The sequence below is a fragment of the Etheostoma cragini genome, chromosome 23, assembly GCF_013103735.1.
Source record: "Etheostoma cragini isolate CJK2018 chromosome 23, CSU_Ecrag_1.0, whole genome shotgun sequence".
Lineage (NCBI taxonomy): Eukaryota > Metazoa > Chordata > Actinopteri > Perciformes > Percidae > Etheostoma > Etheostoma cragini.
The window spans coordinates 18,842,452-18,855,649 of record NC_048429.1 but is presented as its reverse complement, the minus strand read 5'-3'; the positions used below and the strand labels follow the sequence as shown (position 1 = coordinate 18,855,649).

Below are 13,198 nucleotides of genomic sequence, written 5' to 3'. Positions count from 1 at the left end.
ACTTTTTTGATTTTTGGAAAATGGCTGCAATGAAACAAAGAGTGAAAAATTTAAAGGGGTCTGAATACTTTCCGTACCAACTGTATCATGCTATATTAATGGCAAAGAATAAAGTACATCAGATAGCTAACTAGGTTAGTTGTTGTATTTCATTCATTCACTCTAGCTAGACCATTGTTTTTCATACCTAACTAAAATCTCCATTTATTTTATTTACCTCAAGTAAACATAGTTAAAGTTAAGCATTTTCCCTCTGTATCACTCTGTGTGCAGCAGGCACCGGTGCCAGGGCCTCAAATTAGTTATCACATCTATGTTTAACCTGTTTAATATAACTGACTGACTAATATATCGTTAAATTATCTTTGCTTACATAATAGAGATTTAAATAGCTTGGTGCTCTTTAAATATGTTGTTGCATTGTAAAAAGTTTCAGTGAAAAGGACGGACCTATCGGCAACCGCTCTCCTTGGTTCTGACCAAAGAGAGCTTCGAAATCTCTATTACGCACCGTACCTGGCTGTGCTATAGCGAAACACTCTATAGACCTAAGGCCTATAGACTGTAAAAGTGGTTGGGCATCTAATATTCCCCAAAAAATAGTTTAGTTCTGCTCATATAACATGAGGCCAAAAAGTTCACAATTCTGTTTGTTTTAAGTTTTCCACAACACTGCTCGGCAGTTTCATTCACTCAGTCATTCATTGACTACGTTGTCTGTCACGTAAAACAAGTTGTTTCATACCGAGACAAGCTGGTACTTTAATGTGATGATTCATGTTATAAACATGTTTTACAAAAGGAAATCAATCACAGTAACAAGCCCTAAAGCATCACTGGCCATAACAAGACATAACCATGAAGGAAAAAACAACTTGACAACAGCAACAAGCTGTTGTAGAAATGGAAACGCCAAGTTATTAATTGATTATTTTAATCCATATTGCTATTTAACAACGATAAAACCATACAGGCAGATCGCTTACACCCACCATACTGTTATCCTCTGGCGGTCCTACACAATTAAACTTGCTAAAGCATAAGAAGCGACCGGATACTAGCACTGGTTGAGTTGCGGGCTCATCCACAGAAGACACATCTACATCATCCACTCGCAGGTTAGAGGCACTAGCGTCCCGGGGAGGCAGAGACAAAATTGTGCTAGGTGTTGTGGATCTGAGCTCTCCTTCATCTCCTGGTTGCAGATGAGTCTAAGAACGTTTGTGCACTGCAATGGGAAAATTACATTTCAGCATGATGTCCTTCTATGATATGCATGTGTCGATTATTTATATAATTATGCACAATGCTTTTCAGGGTGTATGACTTCTAAATCTCTTTGTGTGTCCTCCCTGAAGGAGAAGACGACTGTTTGTCTTTGAATTGTTCCTCCAAGGACAAATGCCACAAAGTCAGAAACGGTTGTAAAGATACAAAGTTGTTCTTTTCCAGCTAAGATAGCGCAACCAGTAGAGAACTATGACACACACAAAGGGCAGATTCAATTAATTCAAGAATTAATTGTTATACTAAGATTAGACTGTTTTCCAAACAAGGTATTCTTTTCTCTGGGGGGGATGGGATATAACGCAGGATATTACGTTTGTAGGGTTGCAAGACTTTTGTCACTCTGTAGCTGATGTGTGCATTGTGAAAACTCTTCTTGTCCCTTGGTTGTTCTCTGCAGGAAAACAATTAAAACCGACGACATAACCAGGTTTTTAAAATTGGTTTAGAAAATTAAACCTTTAGACTATTTTAGCAAAAATTATGAGAATATTAGCAATTTTTTTAGATAATTCTTGACGAAATTAAAATATATTTAAGTTTTTTAATAGGGCCTGTTATAGTAGGTGGTCCTAGGCCCGTCAGGCCCACCCATAACACCGGGCCTGGTGTGCAGTAGCAAGTTCAGACCAAAGATTGGCGATGAGCTGAATCCTCCAGCTACTTGTAAAGCTCCCTTCTGAAAGCTGCCAGTTAGCTCTCTCTTATCAGTCACTCTCTACCTCGCTTGTCCACATACCATGAGAAGCACCCGGGCGCTCGTTTAGCCTCCGTGTCTGCCTTTTCCACCAACTGACATAATGTCAGACGTAAAGGTAGCTAGCAACAGCTCTCAAACAATTGTAGTTGTGTACAAGTATAATCTTTGCCTTTGAAATGTAGTGGAGTAGAAGAAAGTATATGGATGAGCCGGTATGAGGGAAACACGGGACGATTTTTCTCTCAAGACTGATATGCAAAACTAACGTTACATCAGAATTGACGGTATGAAGTACTTTGACAGAACCCTAACGTCTGTAACGTTTTATTTTAACTGGTGTATATCTGATGCGTTTCATTTATATCTATCTTGCTGCATAAAACATGTAACCGCTCAACCAGAAACACGGTACCGGAAAGCAGAAGCACTTTAGCACCCATTGGCGGCTGGAGAGACAAGTGGATAAAGCTTTTCAACACACCTTTTCTTCCAGTCTGATAGGTTGAATATTCCTTCTGCAGGCATCCAAATCTATTTTCATGTTTATGATAAGGGGCCCTATGGTGATAAGACTTGCCAGAATCCAGATGTTGTGTGGGAGATCATAACAGGAATAAGTCCCTGAAATATTTGCTGTCATAGATTCAGGGAAAACATCTAGATACCATGCCTTGCGAAAGTATTCGCCCCCCTTGAACTTTTCAACCTTTTGACACATTTCAGGCTTCAAACATAAAGATATACATTTTTTATTTTTTGTGAAGTATCACCCACAAGTGGGACAAAATTGTGAAGTGGAACGAAATCTATTGGATATTTTAAACTTTTTTTAGCAAATAAAAACTGAAAAGTGGTGCGTGCAAAATTATTCGGCCCCTTTACTTTCAGTGCAGCAAACTCACTCCAGAAGTTCAACGAGGATCTCTGAATGATCCAAGGTTGTCCTAAATAACTGTGTGATCAAGTCTCTGTACAAATGCACCTGCTCTGTGATAGTCTCAGGGTTCTGTTGAAAGCGCAGAGAGCATCATGAAGAGCAAGGAACACACCAGGCAGGTCCGTAATACTGTTGTGGAGAAGTTTAAAGCCGGATTTGGATATCAAAAGATTTCCCACGCTTTAAATATCCCAAGGAGCACTGTGCAAGCGATCATTTTGAAATGGAAGGAGTATCAGACCACTGCAAATCTACCAAGACCTGGCCGTCCCTGTAAACTTTCAGCTCAGACAAGGAGAAGACTGATCAGAGATGCAGCCAAGAGGCCCATGATCACTCTGGATGAACTGCAGAGAACTACAGCTGAGATGGGAAAGTCTGTCCATAGGACAACAATCAGTCGTACACTGCACAAATCTGGCCTTTATGGAAGAGTGGCAAGAAGAAAGCCATTTCTCAAAGATATCCATAAAAAGTCTCGTCTAAAGTTTGCCACAAGCCACCTGGGAGACACACCAAACATGTGGAAGAAGGTGCTCTGGTCAGATGAAACCAAAATCGAACTTTTTGGCCACAATGCAAAACAATATGTTTGGGGTAAAAGCAACACAGCTCATCACCCTCAACACACCATCCCCACTGTCAAACATGGTGGTGGCAGCATCATGGTTTGGGCCTGCTTTTCTTCAGCAGGTACAGCAAAGATGGTTAAAATTGAGGAAAAGATGGATGCAGCCAAATACAGGACCATTCTGGATGAAAACCTGTTGGAGTCTGCAAAAGACCTGAAACTGGGACGGAGATTTATCTTCCAACAAGACAATGATCCCAAACATACAGCAAAATCTACAAAGGAATGGTTCACAAATAAATGTATCCATGTGTTAGAATGGCCAAGTCAAAGTCCTGAATCCAATCGAGAATCTGTGGAAAGAACTGAAAACTGCTGTTCACAAACGCTCTCCATCCAACCTCACTGAGCTGGAGCTGTTTTGCAAGGAAGAATGGGCAAGAATTTCAGTCTCTCGATGTGCAAAACTGATAGACATACCCCAAGCGACTTGCAGCTGTAATCGCAGCAAAAGGTGTCTCTAAAAGTATTAACGCAAGGGGGCCGGATAATTTTGCACGCACCACTTTTCTGTTTTTTATTTGCTAAAAAAGTTTAAAGTATCCAATAGATTTTGTTCCACTTCACAATTGTGTCCCACTTGTTTGTGATTCTTCACAAAATATAACATTTTTATATCTTTATGTTTGAAGCCTGAAATGTGTCAAAAGGTTGAAAAGGTCAAGGGGGCCGAATACTTTCACAAGGCACTGTAAATAGCAACAAGGTCATGTTCACCTATTACCTGGGGAAGGGGTCTACAGGAGATTTGAGTCTGAGTGAGGATGAGAACCTCCCAAGTGAGGATGAGATCATGAATAATTGTTTTCAGATTGGAGGTCTCAGCAGCTATAAAGATATGGGGTCTATCCTATTTTCAAAGAAAAACCTGGTCAAACCTTTGCACATGGTGCACTCCACCTCCCACATGTCCTAACCGAGACGGTACGTGGAAAGTTTTTTTTTTTTGCAGTTAAACTGTAAAGCCGCACTCACGCTTCACCATTTTGTGTTCAGTGCTGCTCCGCTGTCTGATCTGCTCTGGATCTGCTCACCGTATCTGCTCCCTGTCTGATCTGCTCCCTGTATCTGCTCCCTATCTGATCTGCTTCCTGTATATGCTCCCTGTCTGATCTGCTCCCTGTATGTGCTCCCCGTCTGATCTGCTCCCTGTATGTGTGCGTCGCAGAGCCGCCTGGAAGGCAGCCTCTCTTTTAACTGGCTGTAGCTAAGTTAGAGGCGGTTGCACTTCAACACGTGTTTGTTTCCGCTTGTCAAGCCGAGAGGATGTGACATGGGGGCGCGGCAACATCGACGATTCCATTTTTTTATTTTTATTTTGAGATTGTGACTTCATTGAGCAGTATATGTTTTTAGCTGCAGGTTTTCGTAACACCTTTTAGCTATTTTGGTTTTTTCAACTGTACCTCCGTTCAACAGTGTGGGAGAAAACTGGAATGGTAGGATACACCTATTATTTCATTTAGGTGCAATCCTGTGAGCGAAAACGTAAACTACTTATAATCTCATCCCGAGGTTGCAACACCATCATTAACAGAATTATGATTTATAATCATTTATTTCTTTTCGTTGTCTCTTACTGGTTTGTGTCAAGGGATCTCTACACACACGCTTTAGAGTGAGTCACACTGTTCTGATGGCGCTTTGCTATACAGTGGCTTTACTAATATGATCCTCATAAACAACGGTGTAAAGAAAACTGCCGTTTGCAACAAAAATTCTGAACAAAAATGTTTTATAGTCTGCCTAACACAGTTCATAAACCAACCCTGTTATTTTATTCATGCAGATGACAAACTGTGCTAAAATGTGCCTGCTACCGACTGAATGAATGAATGAGGAAATGAAAGAGTGCTGTGTTAGAGGGAGGAGACTGAGAGAAGAAAACCTGTTCCCAACCAGGTTAGGTTCACAGGCTCAGTTACCATAGTAACTGACTCTGAGGTTAAGTTACCTCTCTTTCTGAAACGAGCTGGAGTTACCCCGCTTTCTCAAGTTTGATTAACCTCCCTTTCTGAAATAAAAAAAATGGAACAGACTCCGCTTAATCGTGTTTGTGCGCGTGTTTGTGCTGCTACCGTCCTATACTACAGCCATCTGTAAATCTGCTGTCCGGTTCTACTTCCTCTTCCCGCTTCTTGTAACCTTGGACCAAACTCACAGACTCACCAACCTAACAGTCCTTTCCTGTTGTTATACTTCTCTGTCTTGTACAAAACAGTTTATACATACAAACACATTATTAACCTATAATAAGCTGTATTTGAAGCGTTAAGCTAAATCAGAGCAAAACTTGCTGTTGTTCGTCATCCCACTCCGAGGCTCTGTGGCAAATTTTGTGAAGTTTGGCCATTGGGGGCGCTATAATGAACGTAGACGGGTTTTGGCAAATAACTCAATACATTTAAGTTGAAATTTTGCAATTAAAATACTTCTGCCAGAGTAAATGCTATGATCACAAAACCTGACATTATTGTTCAAGATGCCAATCTGAGGCTCTATACCAGATTTATTGATGCTCAGCCTTAAGGAGGCGCTATAATTGAGGTAGAAGCGTTTTGGCATTTTACTCATGAATGGGAAAATCGCTATTGCAATTCACCACAAACTTTACAATTCGTACTTGGTGAAATTTCCTGACATTTGCCTTGCCTCTGTCGTGCTTTGGGTTCTGCATTAGCATCTTTCGCAGGTTCATTTTTGTGGGCCTTGGAACCCATTCATAACTGCTTGCAGTTCTAGTTTTTTGTTGATGTTGTTTAAGCTCATCTCCCTCTCTACCTCACCACTGCATCTTGTAAATGAAAAACTGCCCCAACAGGGCTTGAGAAAGTAACGTTGCCTGTCAACATTGTCAACAATATTACATTATACATTTAATCATAGTCATCGTCATATTTCCGTCATGTGATAAAGGTTTGTTGACAATATTTAGTCCTAATTTTTGTTGACAAACACAGCAATACCCACAACATAATATTTAAACTGAGAATATCTTGATTATAGAAATATTTCTTGTTAACCTGTTTCGATGGACTGCAAAATCTAATCTTACATCTCAGCTAGGTGTCAAGTTTGGTCAGGACGTCTGCTGGTGTCATCATGCACCGAGGTTTGGGTAAAAAGTAATGAGTACCAAAGCTTTGGTGTCTCTAAATCCAACAAATAATTTGCTGTTGCAATAATACGCAACACAGGATCAAAACATTATACAGACACAATACAGACACAGATACCAAAATTCTGCTTTAAGTTTTTACATAATTGCAGTTTGTCTTTTTGGTTTGGCGCACAACTAAGTGGGCCAATATTTATTGTGAACCTAAATTGATATTATTTTTTTCATTGTATATCTTTTGCAATCACATGATAGGTTTGGTTCATGATTTACAATTTTTGACCTACAATTTAATACACGCCTCCATTCTTCTTTTGGGGGGGGGGGGGGGGGGGGGGTAGAGAAGAGTTATGCTCAAGAAAAGTGCTTTGGTGACTCATACATGGAAAAAGTAACTACATTTACACACTGAATTTATTTTGTTAATCCAGAATAGTTTTTGAATCAAATTAATATTAATTTGAATTGTGAGCCTAAAAACCGGAATTGAATTATGTCATTTTCTGAATCGTACACCCCTACTGGCTATCATAAACAACACCTGCCGCATTATCACAAGATGCATGAAGACAACGCCAGTCCCATGCCTCTAACCCCTAGCTGGCATTGCCCCGCCCCCCACATCAGACAATCCATCGTCACCCAAGACAAGTGCACCAAAGACCAACAACCAAAGAAATAGCAAGTAAATATACTGTATTTACATAGCGCTTTTCCAGTCTTAACAACTGCTCAAAGCGCTTTTACATCTACAGGAGACATTCACCATTCACACACATTCATACACTGTGGCCGGGGCTGCCGTACAAGGTGCCACCTGCTCATCAGATAAACATTCACACACATTCACACTCCGGTGCACAGCACCGGGGGCAACTTGGGGTTCAGTGTCTTGCCCAAGGGCACTTCGACAATGACTGCAGGGGCGGGGATCGAACCACCAACCTTCCAATTGGCAGGCAACCGCTCTACCACTGAGCCACAGCCGCCCCAAGGACCAACATATGCAAGATGAATGGAACCAGCTAAACGCACAAGCCCAGGACAGGAGGCAGAGAGGAATCACCCCAACTGAATGTCTTGCCAGCGGGCACAACCTCCCATGGCTAACCTGGAAGACCCTCGCCAGACTACGAGTGGAACTAGGAAGTTGCAAAGCACTTATGAAAGCATGGAACCACCAGACAAAAGACACAGGCAGATGTGGAGCGGTACCGACAATGTCCCACTTACTGGAGTGTGAAAACGTCCCCCTGTGCAGCCCCCAGGACCTGGCTGAACCGACCTCATCAGCTCTGACCTGCGCCAGATATTGGCTGAACAACATCTGAAATTGCAACCGACGCGAAGAAGAAGACTGGCTATCATTAAAGTAGTCTGTCCCAACAATTTGCTGTGTCTTTCAGACCAATTCTAAACAATCTTTTGTGAGTCCAATAAACCAAAAATAGCAAGCATAATTAAAACAGCAATGAAAGGAATAGGGAAGAAATCCCACCCATACCTTAAAATCACCTTTAGGTCAATTGTTATCAGACAGCACACAGGATCCTGAGGGCTTTGTCACACATACTCTTGATTAATTAACTCCTTCCATATGGCGCTATAGAGCCAGTAGGTATAAAAGCTCCTTAAGCTTTAAATTTGTCCCCACAACAATCAACCAGTCCAGTCCTCATCACTCGAATATTGTGCTGGCTTTAACCAATGTAACCTATTTAATTTTACTCACCATGTGAAGATTCTTCTAACCTCAATTTGCATTCTCTTATTCAATGCAATTTCTTTACTAGGCTTAATATGCACGTGCATATTAAGGTCTGTGCAATATCCTCTCAAATAGTGGAAAATCTTTATTTTTATTTTCCTAAAGTGCTGTACATTGTCTTGTTATGCAGTATATTGTCATGAATGGTACGGTTACGGTACAGCACTTAGACAAAGACAAATTTCCTTAGTGACAAACTTAACTTAATAGTTACCAGTCTATGTTCCAACCCTCAACTGGGGCCATGAGCTTTAGATGGCGACGGTAAAATTTGAGATTGCGGGTACCCAAATAAGACTTCTTCTTAGGGTGGCTGGGGTCAGCTTTATAAGTAGGTTGAGGAGCTTAGACATCCAGAGGAAGCTCGGAAAAGAGCAGCAGCTCCATTTTTGCGTCAAAAGTGTCCAGTTGTAATGGTCTTTTGTGGTTTCCCAGGCTCGTCCAACTGGTGAGAGGCCAGTCGGTTAGACCCAGATTGCGCTGGAGAATGGATATTTCTCATCCACCCTGGCATCACCTTGGGATTCCCAAGGAAGCCTGGGAAACATTGCTAGGGAAAGGGACGTCTGGAATACCTTGCTTAGCCTGCTGCCCTCGCTAGGGAGCTCAGATTTGTGCAAGTCCACATCCTTGTAAAGGAGTCTATTACTTGTTTCAAAATAATTTTTCACCGTTACGTCATCCTCTTCTCTGACAGGAAGCTAAGCGAGGAACAACCTCATGTGATGCTCAACCAGTTTCCCTGTGAGAGCATCATCACTGTGAAGGACTGCTTGGCTGCTGTGGCCCGCAGAGTAAAAGGTGGCCCACAACCTGATTGGCTACCTGAGACCTTCAACCTCCAGTCAGAGCTCCCACAGTTCATCAAGTGTTATCAACTGAGACAACAAAGGTTAATATTACCCAAAAAAACACATTTTCCTGCTGTTTATGATCTAATCTACACTAAACAGGATAAAAGATGTATTGGTGTATGTTTCAGGGGAGAAGATAACCACTGGATCTGTAAGCCGTGGAACTTGGCCCGTGGACTGGACACACACATCACCAACAACCTAGACTACATAATCAGACAACGAGAGAGTACGCCAAAGGTACCCTACACACACATACTGTACAAACTGACACCATTAAGCCAACTTTCCTTAGAAAATGTATAGCATTGCCAATGCAACTTTACTTCAGGAAACCAAAACTTCGTTATTTACCTTTTTTTTAGTGAGTTAATCAGTGTTCACCATCTACCTTGACGTTTTAAGTTTTAAGTTGCTTCCTATGACACCTAAACCATGACTGTTGATGTTCTTGAAACACAGCTCTAGGAGTGGCTTTGGTCCACAGTGAATGGTACCTAATGTATAACGGATTTTTTTCTGGTGCTCGTGTAGTAGTCTATATCCTTGGTGTTTGACTTCCAGGATTGCTCCGGTGCTGCAGGAAATTCTGCCGGATGCATGTGTTTTCTGTTTCCATTCCGCTTTCTTTGTGTGCAAAGAACATTACAACATTGGATCCGCTGTATGCAAACAGAAATGATGCATACAGCTTTTCACCCCTACCCCCGCAGCGCTGCTCAGATAACAACCTGGTACATCTTCTGCCTGCTTACTTCTTTCACAACGCTGACCAGGGTTGGGCCAGGTTTGTCTGATCAGGGTTTAACCCTTCTTTTGGAAATTCAAACCAAGCAAATGTAGGGGAACATCCTCCGTGTGTCCCTAAAAATGATACCAAAACCTGACTCCAATTATGCCTGCTTGCATATTCCAAAATTGGTTTTACAGTGATCCCACACAAGAGTCAATGAGACAATTGTGCTGTTTCGATCAAGTGTGTTTTAATTAGTCAAGCATGAGAGTCACAAACACAGATCATATCAAAGCAGACACCAAGTTTCCATAGCAACACACAGATAGTCAGAGCCGGTCCACAAAGCTCTTCTGCCAACTGAGCCCCGTTCTGTCCTTTCCCTAAACTCTTATACCCCCCATATATATATATATATATATATATATATATATATATATATATATTTATTTTTTATTTTTTTCTTCACCCCTATTGTCTATAGTCCAGCACAAGGACTGGTATGTTCTCACAACACACGCCGCTGTGCTGTGTTGCTTCCTGTTCTTCTCACACAAGCAGCTTATTTGGTTCCAGCCTGTACTTGTTGTTTTACAAAGAATTGTGACCTTAACTGATCTTAACTATCTTATATTGTTTTTCCATTAATGGTACTCGACTGATGACGCAGTGAATAATGACTATTCTCTCCAACCAGTCAGCAGTCTGCAGGTTTTCACATCGCCTTTTGATATCTCCTCATTTTGCTTGGAGCCTCAACAGAGGTGGTACTAAAACATTTACCTATTAGCAGGTACCAGGGACTTTTTGCTATGATGGAAAACCATAAAAGACGCGTAGAGAGGAGGAGGTACCATTAAGTAGAAAAACAGCATTATAGTAACAATCTGAGTTTCCTTTGTTTGGGGAATACAAATGTGACTCTGTGAACTGTGTAACTCTTTTGCAATGAGCGCAAAACCCTATCAAACTTTTGTATCACACCTTTAACTTTTAAACATATAACAATCTACACTAGTATTTTCACTGTATTTTGACGAGGGGAGAACATTTTGCTTTGTTTAGATTAGTGGTCAGAGTAGGCGGCAATGTACACGGCGGTTTATGCAGAGGTCCAGGGTCTTGTGACGATTTCCTGCATGTCTCCCCCCTATCTCTCCCCTTTCTCCTACCTTTCTCACCTTGCTGTCCTAAATAAAGGCAGAAAAGCTCAAAAAATAATCTTAAAGAAAAAATGTAAAGTTTGGCTTTCCTGTCGGCTTCGAGAGTCATTTTAAAAAAAGAGAGATTCTATATTCCACTAGACTACTGGAGAGATTTATACAAGAGAAAAAATGAACAGAATCAGAATCAGCTTTATTTGCCAGGTATGAGGACACATACGAGGAATTTTTCTTTGGAGCATCATTGCTCACACTGTGTTTACACACAAAACAACCAAAACAAAAATATACACAATAATTTATACACACAACATATATACATACTCTAAACAGAAGAGTTCAATAACAATTATTTAAATGTGGAGCATATTGCAAGGATACTGGGATAAATAGTATTATGTTATTATTTTACAATATGAACAGTATGAACATTATGGACAGTTCTGAAATAGGAAATGAGAATGATGAATGAATAACAAATAAGAGAGATGAGAGAATGGGAATGATGAGTAAATAGTCAATAATAAGCGAGATATGAGAATGATAAATAGTAAATAATAAGTGAGATATGAGAATGATGAATAATACTAAATAAGTGGAATAATAAGTGGAACCAGTGAAAAGGTGCTGTAGAGACCGTGATTACTAGGTTATTGACCAGAACTGAACCTGACACTGACGGTAAGAAGTCAGCTGTTCATCAGAGAACTGTCTTGTGGGTAGATACCGTTCCTGAATCTGTTGGTTTTGGCGTACAGTGCTCTGTAGCGCACACCAGAGGGGAGAAGCTGGAACAGGTTGTTTCCAGGGTGAGATGGGTCTGCAGTGATGGTTCCTTCCCGTTTCCTGACTCTGGAGGTGTAAGTCATGGACGGAGGGCAGGTGGGCAGCGATGATCTTTTCTGCGGTCCTAACTGTCCGTTGTAGTCTGCTCCTGTCCTTTTTGGTGGCAGATCCAAACCAGACAGTGATGAAAGTGCAGAGGACAGACTGGACGATGGCTGCATAGAAGTGGATCAGCAGCTCCTTAGGCAGGTTGAGCTTCCTGAGCTGGCGCAGGAAGTACATCCACTGCTGGGCCATTTTGATGATGATGTCTGTGTTGGGCTCCCACTTCAGGTCCTGGGATAAAGTGAATCCCAGAAATCTGAAGGATTCCACAGCAGACACAGGGCTGTTGAGTATGGTGATGGGGGTAAGAGTGGGGGGGTCTCTACCTGAAGTCCACAATCATCTACACAGTCTTGACCGTGTTAAGCTCAAGGTTGTTCTGACTGCACCAGAGAGCCAGCTGATCCACCTCCCGTCTGTAGGCCGACTCATCACCGTCCCGGATGAGGCCGATGACGGTTGTGTCCGCAAACTTCAGGAGTTTAACAGATGGGTCTCCTAAGTTGCAGTCATTGGTGTAGAGGGAGAAAAGCAGTGGGGAGAGCACACACCCCTGGGGGGCGCCAGTGCTAACAGTCTGTGTGCTGGATGTGATGTTCCCCAGCCTCACCTGCTGCCTCCTGTCAGTCAGGAAGTTTGTGACCCAGGCTGGCCGAGTGAGCTGGGAGAGTTTAGTGCTGAGGACGCTGTGTTGAACGCTGACCTGAAGTACATGAACAGGATACCTGCATAAGCCCCTGGGGAGTCGAGGTGTTGCAGGATGTAATGCAGTCCCAAGTTGACTGCATCATTCATTGACCTTTTAGCCCTGTAGGCAAACTGGAGGGAACTCCAGAGATCTGTTGAAGATCTGAGTGAAGATGGGGGCCAGCTGGTCTGCACAGATTTTCAGGCAGGATGGTGACACGCCGTCTGGTGCCAGGAGCCTTTCTGGTCTTCTGCCTCTGGAAGAGCTGGCGCACATCCGCTTCACAGATCGTGAGTGCAGGTGAGGGGTCAGAGGGGGGAGGTGACTGACTGAAGTGTGAGTTGGTGTGGGGGAGGGGTGTGACTGTGGTCTTTTCAAACCTACAGTAAAAGCTGTTCAACTCGTCAGCCAGTCGTTGAGGACCAGCA

At 42.1% G+C, this 13,198-nt stretch overlaps 1 protein-coding gene across 1 annotated transcript in view; it reads left to right on the top strand.

Moving 5' to 3' along the window:
* Window positions 1-13,198, top strand: part of ttll12 (tubulin tyrosine ligase-like family, member 12) — a 38,891-nt gene that overhangs the window by 9,865 nt on the left and 15,828 nt on the right. The window contains exons 8-9 of the mRNA XM_034863727.1: window positions 9,139-9,333; window positions 9,424-9,535. Coding sequence (XP_034719618.1) covers window positions 9,139-9,333; window positions 9,424-9,535 — 307 coding nt within the window. The remainder of the gene's footprint in view (window positions 1-9,138; window positions 9,334-9,423; window positions 9,536-13,198) is intronic.